We start from the raw sequence: 16,174 nt of genomic DNA on the forward strand, positions 1-16,174 counted from the left end.
AGCACTCACGACCAGGAGGAATTACGTGCTCTGACGACATCTACATTATTTGCTACTACGACACGACACGAATACCACGAGGAATGGAAGCCATTAACGTGAGATTTATTCCCATGGCGTTTTGTTGAGTTCTTTATTCAACCTTCGATTCGGAGGCTGTCGCTACTAGGCATGCCACGACTGTTCCCCGGACCGACCTTTATTTCTTTTGTCAACTTTTCTTTGTACGCCACAGGGAGCGAGAGCACGGTTTGAAGAATGTGCCCCTCTCAGGAAGATGGCTTGAATATTTTGCGTCTCAACAGCGAGACTGCGTGTATCAAATACCCCGGAAAGCATTAGACATGCTGTGGTTACAGCGCATATTAGGTGGGAGTAATAATCAAAAGTTCCGGCAAACCTCTGCAGGATTCAGCAGAGAGGGGCAACAGCACAGGACACAGCATATGGAGGAGCCAAAAAGAGACGGTTGTCTTTGAGAAATGATTGTATCGAGTCATTGGAAGTGCAGGATTTGCTACATGAGACGCTGGAATATTGTAAATTATAGTAATGGCTCTTTGAGCAAGCATACAAGCAAGCATGGTGGAAGGATACTTTAGGGGCCCACTGCCAAAGCAGGGCAGAATGGGATGGATTGAAAGGTCACTGGATGGGGGAGCTTGATCTGATAGCTGCTGATGATTCTGACGACGAAATGGCATGAACATGATAAGATCAATTCATAATCAACACTTCGCTTTGGCTGTGTATGCGTGATATCCGGAAGCCTATGATACTGCAGCCCTTTATCATATCAGTCTATCTATAGCTCCTATGCACGACGTAATACATCTAATGTTATGCCAACGCCATCCGATAACTGCCATTCAAGGCGGGGGTTTACTAAGACGGATTCAAATTCGATATATAACCCACCAGACTTTGAACTTACATCTCCGCAACTTATCTCAAACTTATACCTGGTCTCACATCAGCACCCACATATACACTAAAAAACACCTCAGCTAAACAATGACAATCCCCACGCTACTACCAGGACAGGCTGAATTGCCTAGCACTGAGAGCACAAAATCGTACTGGCATCACAAACCCTCTGAGAGGCTCCTCGGGCATCGCACCACAGCTGAGCTCCCTTCCACAGCTGATGTTGTGGTCGTAGGCAGTGGTATCACGGGGGCATTTGCCGCGAGAGAGCTTGTTAAGGGGGGCTGTAAGAATGTGGTGCTTCTCGAGGCAAGAGAGGCGTGTTGGGGGGCCACAGGAAGAGTGAGTTAAGTCTACTGAGATTATTTTGTATGGGCTTTCTGATTGTCATTAGAATGGTGGTCATTGCCAGCCCCTTATTTACGCCTCCAAAGCTCCAGTTGCTCAATTTGAACTGGATACTTTTAACTTCCTAAAGGACCTTGTATCGGAGCACAGCATCCCTTGTGACTGGGAGACAGTTGGAGGTGTGCACCGTGTTCCTTCACAAGAAATCCTTGACATTGTGACCCGGCATCTAGACCATCTTAAGAAAACCAACCCTGAGCTTGCGGACGACATCAAGGTCATAACCGATCAGGAGCAACTGAAGAAGCTGCGAGTTTCAGGGGCATCTGCTGCCATATACCAGCCCAACGCTGCTAAGCTATGGCCGTATAAGCTTGTTAGCTGGGTTCTCGAGAGTCTCCTTGAAGCGAACGACTCAAGCGTCTTCAATCTCCAAACAAAGACGCCCGTGGAGCACATTCAGCGGATTGGGGGCTCGTGGGTTCTCCACACCCCTCGTGGCCAGATAGCAGCCAGGAAAGTCATCCTAGCAACAAACGCTTATACCTCACACCTTATTCCAAAGCTATCTGGGTACATAGTTCCCGTGCGAGGTCAAGTTGCTGCTCTCACCCCTTCAGAAGGCAGCTCACCGCTGGAGCATAGCCACGTGTGGTGGACACCAGATGGAGGAGACGACTATCTCGTCCAGAGACCTTCGGGCGAACTTATCACTGGCGGTGAGAGACTAGGCTCATCCGATGGCCAAGTTGGACTATCGCGGGACGATTCGATCGACCCAATTATAGCTCAGCGATTGCGTGCCTCACTTCATGAGGCCGTCAGGCTAAGGGCACCAGAAGAATCCGAGGACACTACTCTTCAAGCTACTCATGAGTGGACTGGCATCATGGGCTATTCGAAAGATGGCTATCCATGGGTTGGTCAACTACCCGCTTCGCTGGGCGGTGACGATGGTGGCCTCTGGCTTAGTGTTGCTTATACGGGGCATGGTATGCCCGTGGCTGCGAGATGTGGAATAGCGGTTGCCCAGGAGATATTGGGGATCGCCGATGGTGTGAAGCTGCCAGCCCAATATCGAATTGATGGAGGGCGAGTTGATAGGGCTCGAGATATGAAGATACCCTCAACACTCTTGGACGAAGTCATGATGATGATTGGCGATGGAAACTGAAATATGTCTCATGGCAAGGGCCACGATGAGGCCTGTGTGTAACAATTAATGAAAATAAAGTTATGCCTTTGAAAAGCCATGGGAGATGCTACTGTTGCTTGTTGGGACAGCCTCCCTTACACTAAGAATTTTATGCAAACATATTGATACAAGTAAACTCTGCCCAGTCTGGTCCTAGCAAGAAGAAGTCTTTTTCTCACCAATCTTGATATACCTTCTTTATCGACTTGCCCGTACTTCACAGACTATCGCGTACGCAAAGAAGTCTATGATTTGCGAAGTGATGCAATATACTGATTAGCTTGCGCGCCCGTCGCCGCCGCTGACCTACAGCTTGGCGCGCACCTCAAGGCCGTTGCTAACTTCGCGTTTTGCTCGCTCACGAAGAGCCTTGCGCAAGATCTTGCCCGACTTGGAGTGACAATATGTAAGCCTCGAACTTGCAGCGCTTCTTACTGAGAAGGATGATAGACTTACAGGAACTTTGGGGATAGCGTCGACGAAGACCACTCCCCCCTTAAGTTGTTTGTATTTGACAACACGACTAGCCAGCCAGTCCGCGATGTCTTGTTCAGATGTGTCTTTTGCGTTTGTTGATTTGACGACATAGGCTCGTGGGAGCTCCTCACCGTTGACCATGACCCCAATAACTGCAGCGTCTGCAACATCTTCTCGTTCAATTAGGAGAGACTCGAGTTCAGCTGGAGCAACTTGCATGCCTTTAACCTTGATCAACTCCTTGACACGATCCACGATATGAAAGAGAGACCCCTTTTCGTATTCCTCCACATATGCAACGTCCCCGGTACGGAGCCACCGAGTGCCCTCAGCGTCAGTAACAAATGCGCCTTGGGTTGCACTTGGGTTTCTCCAGTAGCCACGCATCACCGTAGGACCCGTGATCCAGAGTTCTCCTGGGGTATTTGCAGTCGTAATTTCCTCTCCAGTTTCGATATGGATCAACCTGGCCTTGGAATCTGGGGTCAGCTCACCAGCCGCAGAGCTGGGAGCTTTGTTAGGGTCCCACGACAACGCGGTGCAAGTTGCTTCAGTCATCCCCCAACCTTGTCGTATTACTGACTCGCCCCCAGGTATCATCCCGGCTATCTCGCGTTGTGTATCCTTCGCTAATGGGGCAGCACCGGATGCAATCATGTCGATGCTACTCAGGTCGGCACGGCGTGCAAGTGGGTGTTTCGACATAAGGACAAGAATAGGGGGAACGGCCAGAAGCTTCGTGATGCGGAAATTCTGAATATGTGCGAGCATCTTAGGAAAATCAAAAGAAGGCATGATATATACGGGAACGCGCTCGCAAGGGAAGCTGGTGATGAAGTAGCCTTGACTAAAGGCGTGATACATGGGGAGGAAACACAAGGCAGCAGAACGTTGACGGCGAGCTTCGTAGTCGGGATGGAGTTTATGGAAAAGAGTCACACCGCAGCTATTCGCAACATGATTGTAATGTGAGATCTCGACACCTTTCGGTATTCCAGTCTAATATTATTAGCTTCGCGGCAGTTGGCTAGGACCAAGAAAAAGTGGAAAGAATGACTTACAGTGCCTGAGCTGTAGTTGAGAGAGCAGACAGAGTCATTAGAATCATCTGGCTCAGTCCACTCGAATCTCTCGCCCTCTGGCCTAGATGCAATGAGTTCTGTCCAGTGTCGACTGTCTTCTCTAGGTTGTGTCTCAACAGGTGAGTCTGGCCATGTCGAATCCAACAAAAAGACTTGCGAAGCTTTCATACCAACCTGTGAGGCAGCAGCTAATGCCACTTCCATACCGCTCTCCGCGGCAACGACGAAGGACGCCTCGCTATCTTGAAGTTGATGGGCCAACTCTCGAGTGACATATCCTGGGTTAGCTCCTGTGAATATGCCCCCAGCCATCCAAATGCCCATCACAATAGTCGGGAAGAATAAGCTGTTACTGGTGAAGAGGAGAACACGATCACCTGGCTTAAGACCATTGTTGATAAGACCGACGGCGATACGCTTCGCAAACAATCGAGCTTGGTTGTAGGTGAAATAACGTTGCTCAGGGTTATCGGCATCGATGAAAGCCTTCTGATCCGGTAATGGCCCCGAAGGCGAGCCAAATATCCATTGTTGAATCGAGCAATTAGGAACCGACACTGAAAATCGCGATTCGATTGGCATGGTGCGATGTTGTCGACAAGTCGAGATCAATGTTTTAAGAGGATGGAGTTCAGTATAAGGTAGGTATGTAACAATTCAGATGGAGTATGAGGTTCTCTTTGCGTGTAAGATGGAAAGAGGTCCAGCTCAGAAAAGTAACTAGGTAGGTAGCAGTTGCCTACCAAAGACTACCTAGAAGCATCAAGCCAAGCCAAGCTGAACACCTCAGGTAGGCGGTGCGCCATCTACCTACCTCCTTCTGTAGTTCATTTAAGATCTGGCGCTTCCAAAGTGGCTCTAGAACTAAGATATTAGCTGAAAGATCCTAGCTCTTAAGTTAGTTAGAAACAAGGGTCTTTCGCTCTGAGATCGAGCCCGACGATAGAGTTGAGCCAGGGGTTGTCAACTCACGATGAGGGATGACACGGAAACAAATGAACGACAGGTTCAATAATTACAAGCGTGGCTGAATTATTGATGCGAACAGACTTGATATTATATACATACACGAACCGCTTGTACATGCTGTAGTTCCTCAGCCTTTTTTTCAGAGAGTGATGAGGACGCTTAACTAAAATTAGCTACACTCATTACTGGATTCCAGCCATCACAACGCTGGCTCCTTTCTCTGTCCCCGCCATCTGAAACCTACGACGACAACAATCGATATCATCTTAATGGCTAGCAAATTATTTACTGGGTTTATGCGCCTAGCCCGGTGAGTTGTCAACTAGAGGACCAGTTGTCATCGGTAGTCTCGTGTTATGAGCCGCCAGAACCACAGCATTCAGGTGGTGATACCTCAGCACCCAATCCACTGTTGGTGTCTCATCGCCAGAAGTAAGCCTCTAGCCGAATTACACAATTGTGTTTCCCCAAACATCAAGTGGGAGGCTCACCAATGCGAGGTGGCAAAGCTACCTTGACTCGGGTTTGTCTTGCGGTTAAAGAAGGTTCAACAACAAAACCCTTTTAAGCTTATATTGCCCTGACCATGTACGGAGTACCCGTTCGTTTAACCTCTGCACGTGAGGAAGCGAGCGTAAAGCAACTCTTGCGCATACAATCGAGTACGCTGCAACTCTTCGGTTGTCCTACCTGAAATACCACGTATGAAGACAAATTTGGCAGTGGATGGCTTGAGTTTCGGTTGTTTGTCGAGCATCAAAGAGATCGGGGTTGGATCCTGCTTGTGTGCCATGATAGAACGAATCCAGTTGGATCTGGTTTCGAGTTCAAGGCCCCAAAACGAATGCTGATCGTCGTTTAACAACACTAAACTCACAGCAGGCTGGGCCATAGGCTATTGAAATTGAATTGAATCGTGATTCACAACATGCTCTGTGGTTAGATACACATACCAAGAGGGATGTATGGAGATTGCGCACAACAGAGGAGCATGTGGTACGACCAAATTCACGAAACTTGATTTCATAGCGAATTATCTGTAAGTGTTTAAAACATAGTTTATCTGTTGGCGGGATAAGTTCAGGCAGCGAAAGGCTGCAGAGCTTCTGTTAACACAGGTCTATCAAACCCAATGCCATTTGGTCTTTGCGCGAAAGCAGTTCTATATGGGTGTATTCGATCGAGTCACGAGTAAAGGATTAGATTATTGTTTGCTCACGTCGGTGACTGGTTCGAGTTCTTGTGTGACTCTATCAACAATGACGGTTTATAAGAATCTTCATCATCGTAAGTTAACCATAAAAACATTGATGATTGAGCTGTTCTGAATTCAAGGTGAGGCAGCTCGAGATAGGCGACGTAATGGAAGAGGTCCCTCCACTTACACCTCATAGAGGACGGTACGTACCTCTCCATCGGCCCACACCGGCACGGCTAAACCTTGGGCCAGACACACCAATCATCGTCGTTGATTTTGCAAGCAGCTCCAACTCGAATTGTAATGCTTGCTACGACGGCGACATTTTGACAAGATCCGGACCCGACGACCTTAGAAGCCCTCCCGCCTTCGCGACAACACCCGCTCCGCTCGCTCAGGAAAAGCACCACCAAACTATTCACGATGGCGAGCAAGCTCACTCCCCTCATCCGCTCCGCCATCCGGCCGGTGTGCCGGGCTGCCCGCCCTCAGTCTCGCGCCGCCTTCTCTCTCACAGCAAGCCGACGAAGCGACACTCTCATGGTGGTAAGTAGGCCAATTGGCGCAGTCAATTGCGACCCTGGACCATAGATCATGGTAGATCTATCGGTGCGCAATTTCTAGCGATGAGAACCAACTTGTCTGACCTCTCGCCGTATGACAGCATCGAAATACCGAGGACAACAACCCCGACATCCCCTTCAAGTTCAACGAGAAGAACCAGACCGTCATTGCCGAGATCCTCAAGCGATACCCTCCCCAGTACAAGAAGGCTGCTGTCATGCCTTTGCTTGACCTCGGCCAACGCCAGCACGGCTTTACCAGCATCAGCGTCATGAATGAGGTCGCCCGTCTTCTTGAGATGCCTCCCATGCGAGTGTACGAGGTTGCCTCTTTCTACACCATGTACAACAGAACTCCCGTGGGCAAATATTTTGTTCAAATCTGCACTACCGTATGTTGTTTCCCCGTATGAAGCACGCCTTTGTCGACTGCAATTGCTTCACGCTAGTCTGGCAATGACGATTAGACGTCATTGAAGATTACTGAATACTCTAAAAGCACAACCCACTAACAACGGCACCAATAGACACCTTGCCAACTTGGAGGCTGTGGATCTGATGTTATCGTCAAGGCTATTAAGGAGGAGCTCGGAATTGAGCAGGGCCAGACCACTGCCGACGGTCTCTTCACCATTCTCGAGGTCGAGTGCCTCGGTGCCTGCGTGAACGCCCCCATGATTCAGATCAACGACGACTACTACGAGGATCTCACTCCCGCCTCCGTGAAGGACCTCCTCAAGTCTCTTCGGGCCCAGGCCACTGCTTCCGACCCCTCTACTGTCAACGTCCCCAAGCCTGGTCCTCTGAGCAGCCGAGACACATGTGAGAACAGTGCTGGTCAAACAAGCCTTAACGCGGAGCCCTGGGGAACCGAGACCACAAGGGCGGACCTGTAGAATTATAACATTATTATCTCTCCTTTTTAGTTCAATAGCAAGAAATGCAAAAAGTGTCCGGCGGGAGGAGGCTTCAACTGTACATAACATCATGTCAAATGCTTTCCCAGGTATAGAATGCGTGGATTCTCGTCAATCGCAATATGATATGCTGTGTGAAGTATTGTGTCTGCATAGGGCTTTGTTTCTTTGTTCCATTCGTTCATTTGATACAATCGCCAAAAACATGTTACGCCAAAGGAACACTACATCCATACCAACTACCTATTCAGCTTCTCATCGTTTTCACCTAGGAGTTGCCCACACGCAAGATCCAACCGTCCCCAAGACGCTGATTGTCCTCACCTAGACCTCCCCATATCAGAATACCGCTCTCCTCAAGTTCACCCATCGGGGCGCTCGCAAGCCAGCCTCTCGCCACAGGCATCTCATCACTGTTATCATCGTCGTATGGCTCAAGATCAAGCTTTGTCCACTTTCCCTCACCAGTCTTGCGGCCGACAGCTTGCCACATGGCAGCGGTGACGCTGGCGGCTGTCATGCCCAGAGGCGGAACTTGGAAGGCCCAGACATCGTTCAAGAACTTGCCTGCACCTTCGTGGCCGTCTGAGCTTGCGTCACGCTCACCCATGGTCAGAACAAGATACTCGTATCCAGCCCCTGAAGTGATTGCCTCTAAAGATGCGACACTTCGGGGTTCAGGCCAGATCTGAGCTGGTTCGGCGTGGATTTCAGTTGACTCGGTATTTGGATCACTCTCGAGAATAGTTTGCCAACCACCACGGGCGCGAACAGCAACTTCACCCTTGGTGCCTCTATCGTCAAAGGTCTCAACCTCGAGGTGGAGGAAGTCGAGTTGCCCTCCGAGCTCGCTTTGTCCATCAAAGCCCCCGAAGCGGAAGAGGCGGGTTTTGCTCACGCAGATGGCACTGCCGCCTCGAGCAGGGCCTGGAGCAGCTGGAAGCTCAGTCCAAGTACGGTCATGGACGTTGAAGGCCCAAATATCATTGGTGCGCTCGCCACTGGCGAGGCATCCAGCATGAATGAAGAAGGTACCGTAGCCATCCGACTCTTCATCCACAGCATCTTCAGCAACATTACCAACTACAGGCGCTTGAGGAATGCCCGTCTTAGAGGTGTCTCCGAGTGCCCACTGTCCCCAAGTCTCAGGTTCCTTCGGCCGCTTAGGAGCAAAGTCCCGGGGCCGGTCGATCGATGTGGCTGTGTGATAGCTTCGCGGGGCAGGCTGGGGCACAATTGCACCACCCGGAACGACAGGGGCAGGGTCAAGGTATGTCCATGTGTTGGAGCGAGTGTCAAAGACCCAAACACGGCCACCTTCGTTCAGAGGCCGCATGTCGGGACCTCCGCGACCGCCAAAGAGAAAGATACGGGACCCGATGACAGCCGTAGCATGGCCGACTCGTGGAGCTGGGACATCGCCCAATTCTGGTTTTTCTGGACCAGCAGGCTGCTTACCTTTGGACTTGCTCTCGACCTCTTCATCTGAAGATTCGTCTTCTTCTTCTTCTTCGCCGTCTTCTTCATCATCATCCTCCGCAAGAGAAACTTCGTCGAGCTTTTTCTCAATCTCCTCTTCTTCTGGCTCCTTGTCGGATTTGACTGGCTCCGGAGCCTTTGGCTGAACGGATTGCTGAACCTCAGCCTTCTTCGGCTGGGCGTCTGGTTTGACCGGTGATGCCTTGATCTTGAAGTAGTCGGCCCCAGCCGAGGACCAGGGCAAAGTTACGATATGCATATCATTATCGACGGGCTTTCGGGGCTCGATCTCTCCGCCAAAGAGGTAAGCGGTTCCGTGGACAATATTGAGAGAATGGGAAGAGCGGGGAACGTCAGGGGCATCAATGCGCTCCCATGTTCCTTTCATAGAACTCTTCTTCTGGTGAGTAGCTGAGGGAGCGGATGGAACGGAAGGCATAGGCATAGAGGGGAGGTTTTGCTGGACATTGTGGAGGAGGTCGGTGGTACGACGCTTGAGTAGAGAGAAAGATTCCATGATGATGGATATGGGCCTGAGGGCCGATAGGTGTGAGCAATATTGGTATTTCGCTGAGGTTATAGGTTTATGTGCACATCAACTGAATGAATGAGATGATGCAGGAGGAGAAAATGAAACACGCAAACCGAGTCAGCGGCGGGGGGAGCTTACAGTACGAAGTGAGATGATGCTGGCGATACCTAATGACGGGGATGACGTAGGCGCATTTACGCCCATCTACAAGGGGTCTCTATGGATAATTATAGATCTTGGGGATCATAATGAGGCACTTATTATCGGCACAAAACTTACAACAAGCTCGACTCTTTAATTCCTTCATGCCAATCCAGTAGCTGGGCTCTTTTTGTCGACGCATGTGATGCAGGCCATGCTTTGCATTGGATCTGACGGGGTGAGCTTACAGCGGCCAAGACGGACGTTGAAGGGACCTGCGGGGTACAGTACCTAATAAGGGACCTACCTTAGTACCTAGTTAACGCAGTTCACCCATAGGCTATAGCTTAGTAGCCTGCTACCTTTAGGTAGTCTAGTGGCGGAAAGCTGAAGAGCTCGGGCTCAGCCAAGATGTCGTGTAAAAACTGTTCTCAGTGGCTATTCTCTTCTCCTCTCTTAGACCACTCCCTCGTAGAGAATGGACAACATATCGAGTCGGATAGGTCCTGTTTCACAAAGTGAGGCATCGAAGCCTCGACTAACTACCAGAGAAAATACTACCTAGTGGCAGTGCAAGCTAACAAGCTGACATACCGCATTCAAGCGGAGCTGAAGCTTCGGCTCTCGAGGGCCTCGACTCTTGTTGAATCTCGATTATCCTAATCGTGAATAGGGCAGCAGAAGATTAGAGGGTGGATAAAAAGCAAACAAGATCGGAATAAACAGCACTCGAGAAACAATGCTTTATTTTGCTTCGTTATTGACTCAACTTGTAATTGGCGCCCACGCCCATTTCAAGAAACAAGGATTATCAACCCCCCATGTCTCAATGCTCTTGGGTCATTGGCTGCCCCCGAAACGGGCAGATTTCCTCTCAGACTCTGGGCGATGAGATGCAGGTGAAATGAGCAGCTGAAGCGGCAGATCGCCAGTATCAGCAGACTGGACGCCTTCAGCTCCCATTTCTCGGCCCTCCAGGCCATATATACAGACGATTCCGACATGAAAAACGCCTGTTCATCTGTATCGTTCCCGCAATCAGCCTCATAAGCCTCTCTTCTTATGCGCCGAGCCGCCAGTCTGCCTTCTGAGACGCTAACGCTCCACACACATGGATGAGATATACTACAAGATCGCCGAGTTCAATTCACGGCGAATCGTCCAAACGCACGACGTCCTCTCGTTCAAGTTTAGTGAGCTTTGGAGCAGGGATGATACTGGCATTGTCGACTACCATGAAGGAGTCACTACAATACCTGATGTCGCCTCCTGGCTGTCCATGGAGACGCGAACAGGAACAACAGGACCAGAGTCGCTAATTCTGCGCCTGATATGGCCCAAGTTTATCCTCGACGATAACTGCGTTGAGCTTCCCGAAGATGCCAAGAATCAGATTCTAGACAAGTTTGGTCTTGAGCTTGCATATAATTACTTCTCGAGTTGTGTCGCGGGCGTCAATGCCTTTCCTGAGATTGTCAAGTCTGAAGCAAACCAGCAGGCATACACTTTTTGCTATGCGCCTAAACTTGCGTCTGTATGGTCACATACTCGCTTCAGGCCACCTTCTTTGCGACCAGGTGTCACATATGGCATGATTCTGGCTGGCGATAAAGAGCAGCATTATCTAAAGAAGCTTCTCAAGAGCAAAAGCAAATGGAGCCTTAGCACAGCAAGCCACGCCATGTTTCCTGCATTCCTCTTTGCTTTCATGTTCCATGGAGAGATTGAGGTAACGCAGAACAACATGAAGCCTGGCATCCAACAGATAGAAGCGCGGACAGGGTACTCAGACTTCAAGACCGAACGGAAACACATCGCGGCTGGTGAGCTAGGCACACTCAGCGCACAGATGAGCGGATTCGCAGTCCGCCTAGCGAGTACAGAAAGGAAGGATAAGACGCTACAGAAGCTTCTCGAGTTTGTCCAGCAACGACTGAGCGTTGGCCACAGCTCGAACCCCGAAGCAGACGAGCTGATGAAGAACCACGTCGGCGTTCTCCAGAAACGGTTGATGATGCAGGCCATGGACAGGGAGTATACCTTGAAGAGAGTGCAAATCCAAATTGATGTGGTATGCCGGCCCTAAAGAGAGATGCATCACAGTGATACTGACGGCTTGCCAGTTGAATAATCTCATATCAGAGAACTACAGCCTTTCCAACTATATCATCTCCATATCCACTCTTCGCGATGCTGCGTCGATGAAGACACTGGCGTTTGTGACAATGTTCTTTTTACCAGGCAGTTTCATCTCAGCTCTCTTCTCAACCGATCTCTTTGATTGGGACAGTGCGCAAGCTGATGGAGGAGACATCGGGGTCAAAACCACACCGCAGTTTCGATTATACTGGGCCGTGACCATACCACTTACCCTCATCACGTTTATACTATATTTTATGTGGGCTGAGTTCTCCAGCTTTGATCGGAGCCAGAGAAGAGAGCGTAGAAGGTGGGGCTTTCCCAGAACTGAGAGTATGAAAGCTCAAGATCAAACCCGGTCACCGATGCAGGTATTGAAAGACCAGCGCGAACGTGTTAGTGAGGCGTATGCGATGGCAAAGAGGAGACAGACTGTCTTCGGACAAGGTGATAAAGATGAATCGATAGGTGCAAGGAATGAGTAGGCCAAGTACTGATTATTGAGATACCACTTGTGTCTACTGCTTGGATTGTGTGATAGGATCGTTTGGGGAATTGGTTGATGATATGTAAGGTATGCTAGGGAATATGACGGTGGGGGCGACAGTCTCGATCATGGCATTGTTGAAATAGCACAATCTGCATGAAAGGAACAGGGGAAATGCCATGTTGATCTAAAGTTCAAGATTTTTTCTTTTGCCCCACGGTCGAGACTCTAGCCTATGTAACATTCTAACAGTCAACAATAGAAATGGGCATCCAATACAATGGCGTTCTCTTGCCCAGACCTTCCCTCTTCCATTTCCTCGGTCCAGCCGTTGAATCTCGATCCCATCTACCTTACCTTCCTCGAGTCCCACATGACAGGCATAGGTAGGTAAATAACAGCTCAATTGGTGGCCATTTGAGTGTGCCCAATCGTGTTGAGGTCGGGGTATAACCTCCGACCACAAACATATCCGCCCGCATGATCGAGGCCTGGGCCTCTCTCTAACCAACTGATAGATACAGTAGATGTATGGTACAGTACACGCGAGGAACCAACATCTAGCCTGATCCCTTCTTCCCCTCATTCCCTTTCCTCTTCTGTTCTCTTCTTTTCTTTCTTTCTTTCTTCCTTTCTCCCTTACACCAATTTTCTTATTTTGGCTGTTTATGTTAATCTGTGCCCGTTATTTTGAGGCGCCGTGACGGTCTTCATTGGAGGCTTGTGCTGTTACGATCGCCCCATCTACGTCAGATTTGATTGGGAGTGACGAACTACCTAGTCACATCAGCCCCAGCGCAGAAATAAACACAAAGCAGCACGATTCCCGAAGCCTTCGCAATACGACAGGACGCGGTACATGGCAACAATGGCCTCGCGTTCAGCTTCAGGTACTGCTAACCCAGCACCGGGGACCGTCGTGCCTGCGCAGCTCGGGTTTCTCGCCATCTTCAACCCAACGCTTGGCAATACCGACGAAACCATCGAGGATCAGATCGTCTACTATGCCTCTGTTACAACACAGGCCGCGCATAATAAGCGCAGGCGCACTCGTGGCCAACCGACCCAGAACATCTCTCCAGAAGAGCGAAACGAGCGTTTACGACAGATTGGCCTTGCCCAGGGCATGGCTAGCTTCAGCCGCGGTTTTGCAAGCGGTTCAACAGTAGACACTATCGACACCGAGAAGTCAAGAGTCATACTCCACGAGCTCGAACCTGGCTGGTGGATTCTAGCAGTAAGAACACCATGGCTTTTGTTGTCTTCAACGCCATACTCACCAATGATACTAGAGCATCGACCTCACCAAACTACCTCTCCCTCCTCGGCTCACTACTAAGAAAAGCGAAGCCGCCGAAGAACGATATGAATACTCCAGTCGCGAGATGAAACCCGCGAGCCTGTTGCTGCGCGATCTGCTGCGAGCCCATAGCATTTTCCTCATGCATCATGACTCCTCGTTGAGCGCCCTCTTCGTGCGCAACAAGAGAACCAAGTTCGTCACTATATTGAGTCGATACTGGGATCTCTATCTTTCGACCTGGAATGTCATGATGCATGGAAATCCAGCTCGTGACATTTTTGGGGGCATCCCCATTGCGGCCTCTGGTGAGCTGGGCGTAGGCGTCGGCGAGGAAGAAAGAGGTAGCGGCGAGCGGGCCGTATTGGAAGGATTGGTCGGGAGAATAGAAGGGCTCGTCGATCTAGTTGTTTCCAAGTTCGGCGACTTCAACCCCGAATCGCCTCCTCCAAATGACCCCTATGGCGACCCTGAGCAATGGCTAGGAACAGGAAGAGAACCTGGTCCCGATGACGGTGCCATCTTTTTGGGTACCGGCGCTCTGTCAAGAAAATCAGTGAGAGACGTTACTCACTGGATGGAGGATCTATACACTTGGGGCAATCACGCCTATGGTATCATAGAGAGCCCGACATCGGTTCGGCGCGCAAAAAGGCGACGGGCAGCGGAACGCCAGCAAGCGGCCCAAGATCAAACACAAGCACCAGCGAGTGAACTCGCGAAGTCTTCAGCCGGAGAACAGGCTGGGGAGAGTTCCGACAAAGACCAGCCCCAAATCCAAGTGACTGAAGATGGCAAACTGGAAAAGATGGTTAACTATCTCAAGCTCGGATATGGCACATACTGGTCGTTTCCTGGCGGCACTGGTAGTGGCGATTCTCCTGCCAAACAGCCTGAGAGTCCGCAGCAGGATCCTGAACCTGCCCAAGACACAACCAAACTTGCACGGCCCAGCCTCGCGGAACGCACGCCTTCATATGAAGCTGCTGGCCACTACTTGATTGGTTTAAAGGGGGAGATCAATGAAGATTATAGCGGGACAGAAAGTGGTAGTTCCGATGATGCTGGCGACGGGGCAAACAACTCTCGTACTGTCTTGCGAACTGTAAACATTGAGCTTGAGAGTGAGGCTCTGGATAGACCAGAGGCCATAACTGTGCGCGACTTTGAGCATCCGGCCAGTGCTCTCACGCAGTCGCAGGTGGTAGGGAATATGATACCTGGCTACGACTCCCACGATCTCAACAAGGCAAAGAAACTGCGCGTTGTTGTCTACGTCAACCGACCATTCATGTTCACCTTTTTGTTCAATCTACGGACCGACTCCCTTGCTATGGATTCACTCTATCGCTCCCTTCATCATCAACTCGCTCCTCTACGCAAACCTCTTCTCCTCTCCACAAGCTATCGTCCGGAGCGTCCTGGGACCGATGCAGGTTCTGGCAGTAACCACTCTGGAAACAACATATATGATCTCGTCTGGGATCCCGTCTCATTGACGGTTTATTCATCAATACCAAACATACCAGAAGTCTACGATGATATGGAACCATGGTCCCGTCCTGATGCTCTGAACACTCACCTTCACCTGGTTAATCTCTACATCGGTACACGGTCCCGTTCAACTGCTCTTGAGCGTACCGAAAAGTCCAGCCGTGGATGGTGGATCGTCTGGACACGTCTGCTCGACCGTCAAGAAGATGCTGCCACGGGGATTCTCTCTACAATTCACGAAGGCGGGCCTGGCCCAGATACAGACCAGGACACCTCTCAAGATGACGGAGAGAGGAAATATTCCGGACCCGATCCCCGACATCCGGATGTTGCCAAGGAAATCTTCCTCATCCGCCGCGCAAGCGATCACGTCGGCTTCCGTACAGATTCCGCGGAGGGTGCAGGTAAGCTCGCTCAGGGCATCGGCGTCGACACACGCCGCTATGTGGAGGAACTGTTGAACCTGCTATGAAGGTTTCAGAATACACTGCATTCCACTAAATTCATGACTTACGACTTGTGGTTGACTTCGGAGACGGTGCTCCATGTACCAAGCCGCCTTCTTGGATGAGCACGAGAACACGCAAATGATAAATGCAATACGATAGACGTCCTGTATCCATACATATGCATGTTACGCATACACAATACGCGCGGCTGGGACGGGAGTGTTGAGAGTCTGACAATGCCTATATTTGTATGGAGGTTCGTCTCAAAAGTCTTTGCCGGCGAGCAGGGATCAGCAACCACCCTTATAAACTCAAATAGGGTATCTCTACTGATTTTATTAGCTATCTTCTATAAGTGATTTCTATACCGTTCTTTTCCTCTTAACCTTATAAAGAAGATACTATATATAAAAATAGATATTATAACTTAGGCTTTAGTGGTAATATTAAAAGCGCCTTATAGAGAAGTAAAAACCA

At 50.0% G+C, this 16,174-nt stretch overlaps 6 protein-coding genes; 4 read left to right on the forward strand and 2 right to left on the reverse strand.

Annotated features, from left to right (window-relative positions):
• Nucleotides 1–1,014: 1,014 nt before the first annotated feature.
• On the forward strand, nt 1,015–2,449 carry FFUJ_07187 (uncharacterized protein; the record flags this gene model as incomplete). XM_023577411.1 has 2 exons in its annotated part: nt 1,015–1,269; nt 1,322–2,449. The coding sequence occupies 2 exons, from the start codon at nt 1,015–1,017 to the stop codon at nt 2,447–2,449; spliced, it is 1,383 nt and encodes a 460-aa protein (XP_023430487.1).
• A 327-nt stretch (nt 2,450–2,776) lies between these two features.
• Nucleotides 2,777–4,611, reverse strand: FFUJ_07188 (related to 4-coumarate--CoA ligase; the record flags this gene model as incomplete). XM_023577412.1 has 3 exons in its annotated part: nt 2,777–2,860; nt 2,927–3,946; nt 4,009–4,611. The coding sequence occupies 3 exons, from the start codon at nt 4,609–4,611 to the stop codon at nt 2,777–2,779; spliced, it is 1,707 nt and encodes a 568-aa protein (XP_023430488.1).
• Nucleotides 4,612–6,619: 2,008 nt separating this feature from the next.
• FFUJ_07189 (probable NADH-ubiquinone oxidoreductase 24 kDa subunit, mitochondrial precursor) lies at nt 6,620–7,655 on the forward strand (the record flags this gene model as incomplete). XM_023577413.1 has 3 exons in its annotated part: nt 6,620–6,742; nt 6,861–7,151; nt 7,287–7,655. 3 exons carry the CDS (start codon nt 6,620–6,622, stop codon nt 7,653–7,655), a joined length of 783 nt encoding a protein of 260 aa, XP_023430489.1.
• Nucleotides 7,656–7,944: 289 nt separating this feature from the next.
• On the reverse strand, nt 7,945–9,672 carry FFUJ_07190 (uncharacterized protein; the record flags this gene model as incomplete). Its single annotated transcript, XM_023577414.1, has 1 exon — nt 7,945–9,672. One exon carries the CDS (start codon nt 9,670–9,672, stop codon nt 7,945–7,947), a length of 1,728 nt encoding a protein of 575 aa, XP_023430490.1.
• Nucleotides 9,673–10,939: 1,267 nt separating this feature from the next.
• On the forward strand, nt 10,940–12,452 carry FFUJ_07191 (uncharacterized protein; the record flags this gene model as incomplete). XM_023577415.1 has 2 exons in its annotated part: nt 10,940–11,899; nt 11,952–12,452. 2 exons carry the CDS (start codon nt 10,940–10,942, stop codon nt 12,450–12,452), a joined length of 1,461 nt encoding a protein of 486 aa, XP_023430491.1.
• An 870-nt stretch (nt 12,453–13,322) lies between these two features.
• On the forward strand, nt 13,323–15,720 carry FFUJ_07192 (uncharacterized protein; the record flags this gene model as incomplete). XM_023577416.1 has 2 exons in its annotated part: nt 13,323–13,691; nt 13,747–15,720. 2 exons carry the CDS (start codon nt 13,323–13,325, stop codon nt 15,718–15,720), a joined length of 2,343 nt encoding a protein of 780 aa, XP_023430492.1.
• Nucleotides 15,721–16,174: the final 454 nt, after the last annotated feature.

Source organism: Fusarium fujikuroi, chromosome FFUJ_chr05, assembly GCF_900079805.1.
Source record: "Fusarium fujikuroi IMI 58289 draft genome, chromosome FFUJ_chr05".
Classification (NCBI taxonomy): Eukaryota; Fungi; Ascomycota; class Sordariomycetes; order Hypocreales; family Nectriaceae; genus Fusarium; species Fusarium fujikuroi.